General features: G+C 36.6%; 1 protein-coding gene across 1 annotated transcript in view; it reads left to right on the forward strand.

Annotated features, from left to right (window-relative positions):
* The first annotated feature begins 296 nt into the window (after positions 1-296).
* LOC128638345 (chloride channel protein ClC-Kb-like) overlaps positions 297-17877 on the forward strand; it is a 41753-nt gene continuing 24172 nt past the window's right edge. The window contains exons 1-5 of the mRNA XM_053690252.1: positions 297-465; positions 2856-3027; positions 4230-4358; positions 9777-9905; positions 17303-17442. Coding sequence (XP_053546227.1) covers positions 2928-3027; positions 4230-4358; positions 9777-9905; positions 17303-17442 — 498 coding nt within the window. The 5' untranslated portion in view covers positions 297-465; positions 2856-2927. The remainder of the gene's footprint in view (positions 466-2855; positions 3028-4229; positions 4359-9776; positions 9906-17302; positions 17443-17877) is intronic.

Here is a 17877-nt window from a genome sequence, read left to right on the forward strand (position 1 = left end):
CCACAGTGCCATTTTAACTTCTCCTATCTTTCTGTAATATTCAGACATAAGTACATTTTAACACATTATTGTCTGATGAATGAGAAATGTCATGCTAGAAAAAATTGTTCCCTGAAGAAAAATCTCTGTTTTTGTAAAAGGATGAAGGTGACTGAGCTGGAATTTACTCTCACCTGCAGTTAATTTTCATTCAAAACACAGGGCTGGTTCTGCCTGACTTCCCAAGGTTATTTTATTAAAGGCTATAAAGTTTTGAGTTGGTGAGAGGGAGGGAGGGAGGGGGGCAGGGGGTATGTGTATCATATTCCAGGTAAGAACATCAAATGCAGTAGAGGGACAGTGAGCCAAGCACAGCTCCTCAATGTGACATGGTCAGACTGAAATAACAGGAGGAAACCGGAGACAACACGGACAGGGGTCACTTATACTAATCACATTCTTTATGCATCCTACAATCTTATACAGGTGGGTTTATCTGTGTGGGCTTGGCAAGGGCAGGATGCCTACGCATGGGCGTTGTGATCTGAAGGGGCATAGAAAAGGGTTATGCCTGACAGGGGTGGCACACATTTTGTAGATTAATACATTACAGCTCTGTCTTATGGCTATTTTGATATATATTATAACCATTTTATTTAAAATTACTTCAACCAAATCAAAGGACAATAAACTCAAATGTACAGATAGAGCATACACTTTTAAACAACTTTTTTGTTAAAAAGCGGCTTAGGAGCGTACACGTGTCTGAAGAACTATACGCAGCAGTTTTGCAAGAATGTTATCCATTTGCAAGACCACTAGTAGATAGCAGCACTATACTGTCATGTAGTGCTCCAGATGCCTACCTAGGTATCTCTTCAACAAAGGATAACATGAGAATTAAGCAAATTTAATAATAGAAGTAAATTGGAAACTTTTTTTTATTTTATTTTTTATTTTATGCTCTGTTCAATCCCAAAATATTTTTTTAGGGTTTTATATCTCTTTAACTCTAACTATGCAATGTTTTTCCAGTACCATTTCAGCAACATTTTAATTAATATAGTATATAAATATTATCATTATACAAGTTCTAAAATTCTAATTTTTAAGAGTTTTATTTTACAGAAAATGTTATGCTTCCTGCTCTTTACAATGAATATGACAGCGTGTCTAGTGTCACTGTCCCCACTGCTTCTCAGTTCTTCTGTTATTCTATGCAGCTGATTCACTGAAGAATAGAGAGATCAGTGATTTTCAGTGAATCACCTGAGTAATAAAGCAACCAGTGAGACTATAGAGAGTGCTGGATCCTCTTCTGCTGTATTCTATTAATTCATCTGTCCTCTGATTTATATTTTATGTGCCTGTGACTATTCACAATTAAAGTGTTGCTGATATGGTACTGAAAAAAGCATTGCATACTTAGAGTTAAAGGGATAGGAAACCCAAAAAGTTTCTTTTCTGATTTAATAGAGCATAAAATAAAGAAAAACATTTCCAATTTACTTCTATTATAAAATGTGTTAAACCGATACTTAACCCAATTTTTTTTCTTTCATGGTTCAGATAGAGCATGCAATTTTAAGCAACTTTCTAATGTACTCCTTTTATAATATTTTCTTTGTTCTCTTGGTATCTTTATTTAAAAATGCAGGAATGAAAGCTTACGAGCCAGCCGGCCCATTTTTGGAACAGGGCGCACACGATCTGTCACTTTGACTATAGTTTTAAACCATTAGCAGTGGTTGATTATACAGTAAGCTGTTTGCTGTCTTACTGATCATTCTGTGCTTTTGAATGATACGCATATATCTGTTACCCATGTCATTTTTTGCTTTTAATAGTGCACTTTCCTTGAATAATCATATTGTTTTTGAAGATTTCTTACTTTGGAGGATTTCTTTTCCAGGGCAGCCGGATGTTTTGTTCACTCACCATCTGGGAGCAGCCTCTTTCAGCCCAATTGCACTTTTTATAGATTCTTTTCTTAATTATATGATCTGGTCTAAAAAAAGATGGTTCAACCCCGAAATACCAGGCGACCCAAGACAATTGTTTTAGCTTTCTGTGGACCCCTTCATGGAAATACAGCCATATCTATCTAGGCACATTGCACAGGTCCACATGGTTCCCTCATCACCCTTAGGGAAACAGAATGGACATATTCATAGAAAGAGAATCTATCAACCATGAAAAAGCAATGACTCAGTAGCTTGTTCTTTGACAGTACACCACCTGGGAGCAGCTTTTTTGGCCCAGTTGTGCTTTTCACAAAGGTGAACTTTCCTGAAGTACATCAGTCTGATCCTACCAAAAAAAGAACAAATCAGCCAAAAATGTCAGACAAATATCCTCTGAACAAGGAACATGTCAACTCCAGACAAAGAAGTAGGTCTTCTGTGGGTCTCATCAGCAAGATGCATCCCCATCCCTCTAGCTAGAAATATAAGGCAGGGAACCCATGTTTGGTTTCCATCATCGTCTTTAGGGAAACTTTCCCCAAGGACAGAATACACATATTTACAGAATGAGAATGGCTCAACCAAGAACGAACAACATCTCAGTAGATTATTCTTTGATGTGTTCAGCCCTGAAACACCAGGCAATCCCCTGTGAACAAAGAACATTAAAACTGCAGATGATCATTTCAGCCTGTTTTGGGACTTGTCAGTGAGGTGTAGCCATATACCTATTGGCACATTGGCCAGGGAGTAATTTGAATCTCACTATTTTTGAGATTCAAAGTTGTGGCAAATCGAGATATTAGTTTCACAGGTGTTAGTGAATTAGGACTAGTTTTTATTATAACTAATTTGCCTTTTAAATGAAAATATTATGTATAGTAAAGTTGCGCTGTCTCCATCTCTCTCCAGGGCTGAGCAGTAATACCAAGTAACTCCTTGCTACTCACTGTAGCTGATGTGAAAATCCAGAATCTAGTGAAAATGGAAATGCTGGTGATAGAGCAAAAAGTGGAAGCGGAAAAAACACTGCTAAGAAAAGATGTATTCCGGCCATGGCCCAGATCACGTCGGAATATTAAAGGTAACAGCACAAAAACACGGCTATGATGTGGGTATAAGGAGATACTGCACAAGGGACATGGTTTGTGCAGCTACAGTTAAAATAGCTGCTCTAAGGTCGTATATATGTCAGGTCCTGTACAAGAGTGTTTCTCAACTGCGGTCCTCAAGTACCCCCAACAGGACAGGTTTTCATTATAGCTGAACTAGAGCACAGGTAAAATAATCAGCTGATGGCTGAGAGCTGGTTTGTAACCATGGTTACTGAACAGCTGTTACTTCACCTGTGCACTGGTTCAGTTATTATGAAAACATGGCCTGTTGGGCGTACTTGAGGACGGTGGATGAGAAACACTGCTGTACAAAATCTCAATGCACAGAAATAGTGAGCATTAGGTATTCCGATCATTAGTGATGATCTGAATGCTTAAGAAGGCGGCCACTCGCTCCATTCGTCACTTTTCGAAGCCAGATTCCTTCTTGTGAAAGTGCAACACACTAATATCTGTGCAAATCCTTATCTTGATGTGTTGCTTTCACAAGAAGAAACACGGTTCTGAAAAGAGACAAATGCTGTGATACGCCACCTTCTTACGCATTCAGTTCATCAGTAACGATCCATTTGCACATGCCTAATAAGCATAAGTTTAGAAGGAGGTAATATTGCCTAAATTACAAAAATGTGTCTGCGGAGTAGCCCAAACAAAAGTTTACAAGGCCTGATTTATTAGGTATATACTGAAGTGGGAGTCCACATAGTAAAATAATAGTTGGATGGATGGCTAATAGTTAGATTTGCTCCATCTCATTATGCTACTGGACAAGTAGGAGCTCAATGCTCTGTGCCCCTCCTGGCATGCAACAGTCATGCATCAATATATCAGCCTGGCATATGTATGATAAATACTGGTGACTTATTAGGCAACAATTAGTGTTTCTCATTCCATGTACTTTAAAGCAGTTCACATATTGTTTGAACCAATAGTAGGGCCTATAATGGACTTATGTAACTAAAATCTGTACATTACGCAGATAGCACATTTCGGATTAATACATCAACATCATATATTATATAAGTACTGAAGGTAAATATTTGTCAAAATAAATACAGTGGTATATTTGGCTCATATGCTACATATTTGTCTTAGAATGTTAGACCTTTGGACATACCAGATTAACGTTTACTTGCTGTATATGTGAATGTGACTTTCTATTTGTCCCCAGTTTTCCTGGAATGTATAAAAAACGTTCTTTTCCGTGTTGGTGACGACTGGTACTTTCTGTTTGCTCTTGGTGTCATTATGGCTTTGATCAGCTTTACAATGGACTTCACTGTCTCAAGAATGCTAAATGGTAGGTGCCCTTTTTCTTTCATTACCCACTGGCTATATGGTTAATCACAGCACGTTAATTAATCAGATATATTAAGGTGCCTGTCATGGATAATGACCAAGACTATTTTGTGATAGAGTCATCAGTTCTATACCACCCAGCTTCACAACCAGTAATTGTACCAAACAAAATATGACTTAACTGCAAAACATAAAGCAATTTTTCTTAGATTTCCCCAGATGGTACCATTGGTATAGGGCTTGACCAATGTGTATTCCATATTGGCATGTTTGGAGCACTTCATGACAAGAAATAGTGCTGCCATCTAGTGTTCTTGCTAATGCATAACATTGTTATAAAACTGCTGCCATCTAGTGCTCTTGCTAATGTATAACATTATAATAAAACTGCTGCCATCTAGTGCTCTTGCTAATGCATAACATTATTATAAACTGCTGCCATCTAGTGTTCTTGCTAATGTATAACATTGTTATAAAACTGCACCCATCTAGTGCTCTTGCTAATGTATAACATTATTATAAAACTGCTGCCATCTAGTGCTCTTGCTAATGTATAACATTGTTATAAAACTGCTGCCATCTAGAGCTCCTGCTAATGTATAACATTGTTATACAACTGCTGCCATCTAGTGCTCTTCCTAATGTATAACATTGTTATAAAACTGCTACCATCTAGTGCTCTTGCTAATGTATAACATTGTTATAAAACTGCTGCCATCTAACGCTCTTGCTAATGTATAATATTATTATAAAACCTCTGCCATCTAGTGCTCTTGCTAATGTATAATATTATTATAAAACTGCTGCCATCTAGTGGTCTTGCTAATGTATAACATTGTTACATAACTGCTGCCATCTAGTGCTCTTGCTAATGTATAACATTGTTAGAAAACTGCTGCCCTCTAGTGCTCTTGCTAATGTATAACATTGTTATAATACTGCTGTCATCTAGTGCTCTTGCTAATGTCTGACATTGTTATAAAACTGCTGTCATCTAGTGCTCTTGCTAATGTATAACATTGTTATAAAACTGCTACCATCTAGTGCTCTTGCTAATGTATAACATTGTTATAAAACTGCTGCCATCTAGTGCTCTTGCTAATGTATAACATTGTTATAAAACTGGTGCCATCTAGTGCTCTTGCTAATGTATAACATTGTTATAAAACTGGTGCCATCTAGTGCTCTTGCTAATGTATAACATTGTTATAAAACTGCTGCCATCTAGTGCTCTTGCTAATGTATAACATTGTTATAATACTGCTGCCATCTAGTGCTCTTGCTAATGTATAACATTGTTATAAAGCTGCTGCCATCTAGTGCTCCTGCTAATGTATAACATTATTATAAAACTGCTGCCATCTAGTGCTCTTGCTAATGTATAACATTGTTATAAAACTGCTGCCGTCTAGTGCTTTTGCTAATGTATAACATTATTATAATACTGCTGCCATCTAATGCTCTTGCTAATGTATAACATTGTTATACAACTGCTACCATCTAGTGCTCTTGCTAATGTATAACATTGTTATAAAACTGCTGCCATCTAGTGCTTTTGCTAATGTATAACATTATTATAATACTGCTGCCATCTAGTGCTCTTGCTAATGTATAACATTGTTATACAACTGCTACCATCTAGTGCTCTTGCTAATGTATAACATTGTTATAAAACTGCTGTCATCTAGTGCTCTTGCTAATGTATAACATTTTTATAAAACTTCTGCCATCTAGTGCCCTTGCTAATGCATAACATTGTTATACAACTGCTGCCATCTAGTGCTCTTGCTAATGTATAACATTATTATAAAACTGCTGCCATCTAGTGCTCTTGCTAATGTATAACATTGTTATAAAACTGCTGTCATCTAGTGCTCTTGCTAATGTATAACATTTTTATAAAACTTCTGCCATCTAGTGCTCTTGCTAATGTATAACATTGTTATAAAACTGCTGCCATCTAGTGCTCTTGCTAATGTATAACATTGTTATACAACTGCTGCCATCTAGTGCTCTTGCTAATGTATAACATTGTTGCAAAACTGCTGCCCTCTAGTGCTCTTGCTAATGTATAACATTGTTGTAAAACTGCTGCCATATAGTACTGTAGACACATGCACACTCCTTAACCTACCTTCCTTCTTTTCAACAAAGGATAACAAGAAAAGGAAGAACATTTGATAATAGAAGTAAATTGGAAAATTGTTTAAAATTGTATGCTCTATCTGAATAAAAAAATTAAAATAAAAAATAAATTAAAAGGTTTTATGTCTCTTTAATTTGTTAAAGAGTAATCCTAGGCGAGCTCAGGAGCGTGCACGTGTCTTTAGCCATCTGGCAACAGTATTTGCTACAATGTTAATAGCAATGTTATACATTGTTGCAAATACTGCTGCCAAAGAGTGCTACCGCTAAAGACACGTGCACGCTTCTAAGCTCCAATTAACCTACCTAGATTTACTCTTCAGCAAAGGATCCAAAGAGAAAAAAGCAAATTGGATAACAGAAGTAAATAAGAATGTTGTTAAAAATAATACACCATGTCTGAATCATGAATTTTCACTTTTCTGTCACTCTAAATTAAAATATATATTTATATTTTAGCTAATGCCAAAAGCTTTAAATAAGTCCTCATGCCATGTTGTGTTACGTTACACATCAGACATTTTCAAACTAAGCACAATAAAAAGACTGGTGAAGGTAAAGTACTGTACTGTGGGGGCGGGTGTACTGCGGGGGTGGGTGTACTGCATGGGTGGGGCAACAGCTTTGAAGAGCAATGCATTTGACCAGTAACCTCTCTTTATGTTTTCATGTTTTTCCCAGTCTTATTATACTAACATTGTGCTTTCCATGTGGCCCCTTATTGACCTACTGCTGTCCTTGCCCAGATGATATTTTTGTTGCTCTTCATGGTTTAGTGTTATGGGTCTGTCGGCAAGTGGAGTGATATTATCAGACAGTCAGCAGCACAGAATGTTTTCTTCTCCCTATTAACTTCTTGTTGGGAATTTTGGCAGTGAGTTGCACTTTGGCAGCCAATCAAAACTAAGAACTTTATAAGTGGGATGATAAGAGGCGAGAGGTTTGTTCTGTTTCAGTCTCTAAGGTTGGAAGAGTTGGTTAGACAGTTTTAGCAACAGGTCATGGGATATGCACATAATATGCCGCATATTGTGTAATACAAAAATATATAGAACCCAGTTAGAATTTATTGTGCAACTTGCATCTGGCCTCAGATATCATTTTATTTGGCATATCAGATTTGAGGTTGTGAGACAATAACAAATGAAGTAATCATGGCTACAAAATAAAATTATTATAGTTGTTATTATTTATCTTTGCTCCAAGTGCATCATCTGTAAGAAATGACTAATTTGTAACTCCCCCACCACAGACAGAATATGTTATTTAAAGGGACAGTAAAGACAAAATTAAACTTTCATGATACAGATAGAGCATGCAATTTTAAATAACTTTCCAATTTACTTCTATTATCAAATGTGCTTCATTCTCTTGGTATCCTTTGTTAAAGGAGCAGCAATGCACTACTGGGAGCTAGCTGAAAGCGAATGCATATATGGGCAGCCACCAATCATCAACTTATGAGTGTACCTAGATATACTTTTCAACAAGGGATGCAAAGAGAACAAAACAAATTAGATAAAATATATAAATTAAAAAGTTGTTTAAAATTGCATGCTCTATCGGAATCATGTAAAAAATAAAATTAACCATTTGCCTGTCAGAGGGGCTGCAATATATTATAAACCAATGCCTCGTAGAACTCTCTGGCAACCTAGGGGTTACAAGATTTTGCCATATTTCAATTGACAAACCTAATCCTGAGACATTTATGTTTGCAACATTGTAACTCTGTAGTATTCTGTATCATTCAAACTGGGACATTTACATTGTTGCTAAAGCATCAGTGGGACATTTACATTGTTGCTAAAGCATCAGTGAGACATTTACATTGTTGCTAAAGCATCAGTGGGACATTTACATTGTTGCTAAAGCATCAGTGAGACATTTACATTGTTGCTAAAGCATCAGTGGGACATTTACATTGTTGCTAAAGCATCAGTGGGACATTTACATTGTTGCTAAAGCATCAGTGGGACATTTACATTGTTGCTAAATCAGTGGGACATTTACATTGTTGCTAAAGCATCAGTGGGACATTTACATTGTTGCTAAAGCATCAGAGGGACATTTACATTGTTGCTAAAGCATCAGTGGGACATTTACATTGTTGCTAAAGCATCAGTGGGACATTTTGAATCAGATTTTGTTTGTGACATTTCAATAATAAATCCAAGTACACTGAAATGTTACACAGGATAATGAAATAGTTTTTTATGTTATGGATTTTGTACTTTACATCCAGTACTTGGTTTTCTGTTTTGTTTTTATTGTTCTTTGATTCAGCCCTCCAGTAGAAACAAAATAAATGGTTATTAAAGGGACAGTCTACAGCAACATTTTTCTTGTTTAAAAAGATAATTATCCCTCTATTATCCATTCCCCAGTTTTGCACAACCAACACGGTTATATTAATATACTTTTTAGCTCTGTGATTGCCTTTTCTCTAAGTCTCTGCAGACTGCCCCATTTTTTTACAGACTTGTTATCTATATGGCACACATGAACTAGCAGTGTCTAAGTTTGAAAAACAGTCAAAATGCACGAAGATAAGAGGCGGCCTTCAATGGCTTAGAAATTATCATATGAGCCTACCTAGGTTTAGCTTTCAACAAAGAATAACAAGAGTACAAAGCAAATTTGAAGATAAAAGTAAACTGGACATTTGTTTAAAATTGCATTCCCTATCTAAAGTGACAGTTTAATTTGGACTTGACTGTCCCTTTAAATAACAATCAATCAATATTGCATTTTGTAATTTAATATTTCCCCTCATACCTCCTTTTTTAAAGGGACAGTGCACTGTGAAATTATCTTCATCTTAATGTGTTTCTGATAACTTGTTATACCAGCTGCAGAGTATAAAATGTATGAGAAATTGCTGCTTTCAGTTTATTTTTGTATATGAAATAGCTGATTTTATTCATTGAAACCACATCCACTTGCACTTGCAGACTTCATCCTCATGTTATCTATTTATATACACACAAATACTTCTTTATCTTATCTCTGTCTGTATAACAAAGCCCAATACTTAGAGAGAACAATTGAAAAAGAACATTTTATTACTTATCTTTCCTGTGGGGATACCACAGACAAAAGTAACTATTACAAATACCAAAATAAATATAAATTATTTATTTGTAAGTAATGTATTACATTCCAGTAGCTAAACTGGATAAATTGGAACAAATGAAAGGGGAGAGTCATTTTACAATACACTGTCCCTTTAATATTACTGTATCTGTCTCTAACGGTCTAATTTTCCTGTTAGCACACAGATGGCTTCAACAGGAACTGGGGGATAATACACTGCTCAGATACCTGTCCTGGACTGTTTATCCGATTGCTCTTGTAGCTTTTTCCACTGGCTTTGCACAGAGCATAACTCCTCATTCTGGAGGTGAGTTTGGGAGATATCCTATTGGTGTAATGATGGATATTTATTGTTTTGTTATTTTAGAGCAGTTAAGGGATATACCACCAAAAAGGCTTGATTGTTTAACTTATGTCTTCTACTTTAGCCAATCAGAAGTTAGATAAAAATGAGCTCCTCCACTGATCTAAACAATCACTTTGTAGCATGTAGCTGAGTCAAACTGCTTAAAGGGACATATAATTCAAATTTGACTACACACATCATTGCAATATACTTTCATTTGCAAAAATGTTTCTGAGAAATATTATCACATGTGGCTCTCTAGAGGGAGTAAACTAACACCTAGATTACGAGTTTTGCGTTAGAGGCTGTGCGGTGCTAACAAGCAGTTTTCCCTCACCGCTCACTTACCTACAGCACTGGTATTATGATTTTTCACAAACTCGTCGTTAAAAGACAAGAAGTGAGCGTTGAGCAAAATTTTGCTCATTACTGCACTCCAATACCAGCGCTGCTTAAGCGGTGAGCTGGTGTAACGTGCTCGTGCACGATTTCCCCATAGGAATCAACGGGGAGAGCCGGCTGAAAAAAAGTCTAACACCTGCCAAAAAGCAGCGTAAAAGTCCCTAACGCAGCCCCATTGATTCCTATGGGGAACTAAAATTGATGTTTATACCTAACACCCTAACATGAACCCCGAATCTAAACACCCCTAATCTTACACTTATTAACCCCTAATCTGCCACCCCTGACATCACCGACACCTGCATTATATTATTAACCCCTAATCTGCTGGCTCTGGACACCGCCGCCACCTACATTATACTTATTAACCCCTAATCTGCTGCCCCCAACGTCGCCGACACCTACATTATATTTATTAACCCCTAATCTGCCGCCCCCAATGTCGCCGCCACCTACCTACACTTATTAACCCCTAATCTGCCGCCCCCAACGTTGCCGCCACTATGTTATATTTATTAACCCCTAAACCTAAGTCTAACCCTAACCCTAACACCCCCTAACTTAAATATAATTTAAATAAATCTAAATAAAATTCCTATCATTAACTAAATTATTCCTATTTAAAACTAAATACTTACCTATAAAATAAACCCTAAGCTAGCTACAATATAACTAATAGTTACATTGTAGCTAGCTTAGGGTTTACTTTTATTTTACAGGCAAGTTTGTATTTATTTTAACTAGGTAGAATAGTTATTAAATAGTTATTAACTATTTAATAACTACCTAGCTAAAATAAATACAAATTTACCTGAAAAATAAAACCTAACCTAAGTTACAATAACACCTAACACTACACTATAATTAAATAAATTAACTAAATTAAATACAATTACCTAAATTAAATTAAATTAGCTAAAGTACAAAAAAACACACTAAATTACAGAAAATAATAAACAAATGACAAGATATTTAAACTAATTACACCTAATCTAATAGCCATATTAAAATAAACCCCCCTGAAAAAAACAAACCCTAGCCTAAACTAAACTACCAATAGCCCTTAAAAGGGCCTTTTGCGGGGCATTGTCCCAAAGTAATCAGCTCTTTTACCTGAAAAAAAATACAATCAACCCCCCAACAGTAACAGATTGGAACAGCCAATAGAATGTGAGCTCAATCCTATTGGCTGATTGGATCAGCCAATAGGATTGAACTTCAATCCTATTGCTGATTGCATCAGCCAATAGGATTTTTTCTACCTCAATTCCGATTGGCTGATAGAATTCTATCAGCCAATCGGAATCTAAGGGACACCATCTTGGATGACGTCACTTAAAGGTACCTTCATTCGGTGTTAGTCGTCGCCAGAAGAGGATGCTCCGCGTCGGATGTCTTGAAGATGGACCCCCTCCGCGACGGATGAAGATCGAAGATGCCGTCTGGATGAAGACTTCTGCCCGTCTGGAGGACCACTTCTGCTTGGCTTGGATGAAGACTTCTGCCCGTCTGGAGGACCACTTCGTCCCCGGCTTGGATTAAGACGTCTCCCGGTAAGTCGATCTTCAGGGGGTTAGTGTTAGGTTTTTTAAGGGTGTATTGGTTGGGTTTTATTTTTAGGTTAGGGACTTTGGGCGGCAAAAGAGCTAACTGCCCTTTTAAGGGCATTGCCCATCCAAATGCCCTTTTCAGGTCAATGGGGAGCGTAGGTTTTTTAGATAGGTTTTTATTTGGGGGGTTGGTTGTGTGGGTGGTGGGTTTTACTGTTGGGGGAGTTGTTTGTATTTTTTTTTTACAGGTAAAAGAGCTGATTACTTTGGGGCAATGCCCCGCAAAAGGCCCTTTTAAGGGCTATTGGTAGTTTAGTTTAGTTTTTATTTTAGTGGGGCTAATGGGCTATTAGATTAGGTGTAATTAGTTTAAATTTCTGTAATTTGTTTATTATTTTCTGTAATTTAGTGTTTGTTTGTTTTTTGTACTTTAGCTAATTTAATTTAATTTAGGTAATTGTATGTAATTTATTTAATTGTATTTAATTTAGTTAATTTATTTAATTGTAGTGTAGTGTTAGGTGTAATTGTAACTTAGGATTTTGATACGTGGAGTGTAGGTGGCGCTAGAAGTACACTAGGTATACCAAGCAATGGGTTATAAACTAATATTCTAAGTCTGTATTATACTAATGCCCTCAAATGCACTGGGTGGTGATAATAGGAACAAATAGTCTAAAACTACTAAGTGGATTTTAAATCAAATTTATTCAATATTTTGCACTTAAAAATCAACAAAATCAGTCATGCATGTGGCCCACACTAATCAATCACAACACCTTTCAAATCACAATAATAAAATCAAACTTTGTCAATATGATTAAAAATATAGCAACATTAAATCATTCATCAATTGTGTTTAAATTAGGCAATAATAAGGCAATAAAAATGTTGAGGCAATCTGACTTATGTTCTATTTGCCTTTAAAGGTTTCTATTCGTTAAAATCTTATGAGATAGTTTTATCCATAAATATGTTCCTTATAGTAGTCAGATTCAAGAGAATTTTATCTCAAGTGGGTAGGGCAAAACCCTGGTAAATCAAGTCTCTTTTGTAATGTGCCATGTTAAAAAGAAATTCTTGTTTGCACTTATTTGAAAGGATTCCCAAGTATTGAACAACAGTTAAAAGAAGTTCTTCCTTTAAAAACGGATTCCCAAGTTGGAACAACTATAACAGAAGAAAGAGTCTTATTTCAAGTAAAATTCAACGGACTGCCGTGGTCCGGTTTCGGTGTAATTTTAGCAGGGGGACCTGATATCAGTACAGACACTCTCACCTGCTTCTCCTCGTCTGAGTATATCGGCTTCTGTGTGGATTTGTTGTTATGGATGAGTCACGGACCTCCGGGTCCCAAAACGTAACTGTCTTCACTTGCGCAAGTCTTACCTCAGTTACCTTCGTATCCGGACTTACAGCCTCAAACGATTCTCTGCTCTTCAAGTACTCTGTATGCAGAGTGAGTTAGCGCTGTGTGTCCTCTTTGAAAACCTTCCAAACCTTTCTACGCGTTTCACCCCTAAGGTGTGGGGCTTTTTCAAGATCCAGTGTAAGAGTCAGGTCTGCCTTATATCTCCCCTACCTGCATTTGATTTGTTGTTATTTTTTCACTTTCTCCGGTCACTCTGGAAGAGAAACTTTAAAAGGTGGGATCCTCATGTCCGCACGGACAAACAAATCTCTTATAGATTTCTTATAAACACACTTGTCTCAAATGGGTAATTTGTATAAAAACTCCTGTATTGCCTTGTTAAAAATATATAATAGAACCATACATATAAATTGCATTTATCAAATATAAATTTTATTATTCAGAAAAGAAAAAAAAAATATATATATATATATATCCCTCCTAGGGAATCGAACCAGACCTGACTCTTACACTGGATCTTGAAAAAGCCACACCTTAGGGGTGAAACGCGTAGAAAGGTTTGGAAGGTTTTCAAAGAGGACACACAGCGCTAACTCACTCTGCGTACAGAGTACTTGAAGAGCAGAGAATCGTTTGAGGCTGTAAGTCCGTATACGAAGGTAACTGAGGTAAGACTTGCGCAAGTGAAGACAGTTACGTTTTGGGACCCGGAGGTCCGTGACTCATCCATAACAACAAATCCACACAGAAGCCGATATACTCGGACGAGGAGAAGCAGGTGAGAGTGTCTGTACTGATATCAGGCCCCCCTGCTAAAATTACACCGAAACCGGACCACGGCAGTCCGTTGAATTTTACTTGAAATAAGACTCTTTCTTCTGTTATAGTTGTTCCAACTTGGGAATTAGTTTTTAAAGGAAGAACTTCTTTTAACTGTTGTTCAATACTTGGGAATCCTTTCAAAGAAGTGCAAACAAGAATTTCTTTTTAACAGGGCACATTACAAAAGAGACTTGATTTACCGGGGTTTTGCCCTACCCACTTGAGATAAAATTCTCTTGAATCTGACTACTATAAGGAACATATTTATGGATAAAACTATCTCATAATATTTTAACGAATAGAAACCTTTAAAGGCAAATAGAACATAAGTCAGATTGCCTCAACATTTTTATTGCCTTATTATTGCCTAATTTAAACACAATTGATGAATGATTTAATGTTGCTATATTTTTAATCATATTGACAAAGTTTGATTTTATTATTGTGATTTGAAAGGTGTTGTGATTGATTAGTGTGGGCCACATGCATGACTGATTTTGTTGATTTTTAAGTGCAAAATATTGAATAAATTTGATTTAAAATCCACTTAGTAGTTTTAGACTATTTGTTCCTATTATCACCACCCAGTGCATTTGAGGGCATTAGTATAATACAGACTTAGAATATTAGTTTATAACCCATTGCTTGGTATACCTAGTGTACTTCTAGCGCCACCTACACTCCACGTATCAAAATCCTTTTGAATTCAGAACTACCTAGGTGGGTTGAGTCCAGCGCTCCACTTCACTGTTTTATACAAGTAATTGTAACTTAGGTTAGGTTTTATTTTAAGGGTACTTTTGTGTTTATTTTAGCTAGGTAGTTATTAAATAGTTAATAACTATTTAGTAACTATTCTACCTAGTTAAAATAAATACAAACTTGCCTGTAAAATAAAAATAAATCCTAAGCTAGCTACAATGTAACTATTAGTTATATTGTAGCAAGCTTAGGGTTTATTTTACAGGTAAGTATTTAGTTTTAAATAGGAATAATTTAGTTAATGATAGGAATTTTTAGTTAGATTTCTTTTAATTATATTTAGGTTAGGGGTGTTAGGGTTAGACTTAGATTTAGGGGTTAATAACTTTAAAATAGTGGCGGCGACGTTGGGGGTGGCAGATTAGGGGTTAATAAATATAGGTAGGTGGCGGCGATGTTAGGGATGGCAGATTATGAGTTAATAATATTTAACTAATGTTTGCGAGGCGGGAGTGCGGCGGTTTAGGGGTTAATATATTTATTATAGTGGCAGCGATGTCCAGTTCAGCAGATTAGGGGTTACAAATTTTCTTTTAGTGTTTGCGATGTTGTAGGGCCACGGTTTATGGGTTAATATGTAGTTTATGGGTGTTAGTGTACTTTTTAGCACTTTAGTTAAGAGTTTTATGCTACGGTGTTGTAGTGTAAAACTCATAACTACTGACTTTAAAATGCGGTACCAGTCTTGACAGGAGAGGGTCTACCGCTTTTGTCAGACTCGTAATACCGGCGCTATGCAAGTCCCATTGAAAAAAGAGGATATGCAATTTACGTAAGTGGATTTGCAGTATTTCCAAGTTTGGCCAAAAAAGTGAGCGGTACACCTGTACCTGCAAGACTCGTAATACCAGCGGGCGTTAAAAAGCAGCGTTAGGACCTCTTAACACTGCTTTTTAAGCGTAACGCACAACTCGTAATCTAGCCGTAAATGTTTCTTCGCTATAGTTGAAAACGTTCGCTTGTAGCGTTATACTTACCTGTAGCGTGTATCTAATGCCGATACTTCTGCGCAGGCCGTGCTAATAGGAAGCTTAGCGCGGAGGATCCCAGGGTCTGCGCTAAAAGACCTTCTCCTTTAATGCAGGTTCTAGGATCTACTGCACTAGTAATTAACCCTTAAAGGTAATTTGAATGAAAGAAAGAATACTGATGTATTTTGCCAGTATTTATTTGTTTTATTTTAATTTAGTTGGTGCATTTGTTTGGATATTCCTTTTGTTAAAATGAAATAAATATCTGTTTGTTACGAATTCACATTCATAAAAAAACAAATGCACAAGCCTACTTTTTAGAAATGAAACGCCATTGCAAATAAGCTTCTAATCATACTTGGAATGCTTTACTGTGCATTTCAAATTTGACATTTATTTTCCTTTAAATAGGGTTTATGCACTTTAGTCTCACAGGAAGTAAAAAAAAAGCATATTTTTTAGAAGTAAACTACAGAAAAAGCAGGTAAAATAAACAATGAATTTGCATTGCATAATTTGTACCATTCTTAAAGGGATTTTTTTTTCTTTCACTATTCGGATAGAGCAGGCAATTTTAAGCAACTTTCTCATTTACTCCTATTATCAATTTTTATTCTTTCTCTTGGTATCTTTATTTGAAAAAGCAAGAACCTAAGCTTAGGAGCCGGCCCAAATAAAGATACCAAGAGAACAAAGAAAAATAGATAATTGGAGTAATTTAGAAAGTTGCTTAAAATTGTCTACTCTATCTGAGTCATGAAAGAAAAAAAAAATTGGTTTAGTATCCCTTTAATTGATAATTCTGTGGTAGGTTTGCCTCTTTAAATGATTTGTTTTTGCAAATTGTTTTGGAAATAACATTCTAATAAACCAATAGAAACAATAAAGTGTTTAAAAATCTTAACATCCTACATTCATTCTATGGGGCATATTTATCAACCTCCGTACAGAGCTTGATGCCTCGTGTTTCTGGCGAGCCTGCAGGCTGACCGGAAACACAAGTTATGAAGCAGTGGTCTAAAGACAGCTGCTCCATAACCTGTGCGCCTGCTCTGGGGTGGCGGACTGAAATCGACAGCAATCAACCCAATCCAATACGATCAGGTTGATTGACACCCCCTGCTAGCGACCGATTGGTCACGAATCTGCAGGGGGCGGTATTGCACCAGCTGGTGCAATGATAAATGCAGGGAGCGTATGCTGTCGGCATTTATCGATGTGCAGCGGACATGATCCGCAATATCAGATCATGTCCGCTTGCACAATAATAATTTCGCCCTCTATATATGGGTTACAACTCTGTGCACACATCTTTAAGGGGATAGTATGCAAACTGTTGAATTGGATATCTGGTAACTAATACCATAATGCAAAGCAAAGTGAATTAGAGAGTGCTCTACAGACTACAGCAAAATATGATATATTACTATTTGACAGTTTCCACATATGAGATACTAAAACACATCACTCTCTCCACAGGCTCTGGAATCCCTGAACTTAAAACCATTTTAACTGGTGTAATTTTGGAGGAATATTTGACAATAAAAAACTTTGGTGCCAAAGTAGTTGGTTTAACGTGTACCCTGGCAGCTGGCAGTACAGTATTTCTCGGAAAAGTGGTGAGTTGAAAATGATTCATGTTAAGAAATAGGTTCACAAAGTTAATTAAAACCCGGATTATATCTTCATGTTTCCCTGTGATTTTAAATGTCTCTAATACAAAACAACCTTTTCTTTAAAAGGTTTATTACTCTTATACCAGGATGTGACATATTTATTAGAAAATGTCACTGCTGCCAAGTGAAGGATGATGTACAGTAGTTTACAAATGGCACCATAGGACAATATGGGTGAAGCGATCACATACTGTCCATTACAGGCCTGCACTTTGGGCAGGGTGAGAGGGGCTTCCGCCCAGGGCCCCATGCATTGGGGTGCCCTGCACTTTCAGGGGTGAGGGTTTGAGAAGGTGCCATGTATATCCTGTATAGTTCAGAAAGAAGTGTTTTTGGAGGAGGTGTAATATATACCGATATTCTTTATATAGGTTGGGA

The sequence above is a fragment of the Bombina bombina genome, chromosome 8 (assembly GCF_027579735.1).
Source record: "Bombina bombina isolate aBomBom1 chromosome 8, aBomBom1.pri, whole genome shotgun sequence".
Taxonomy (NCBI): Eukaryota; Metazoa; Chordata; class Amphibia; order Anura; family Bombinatoridae; genus Bombina; species Bombina bombina.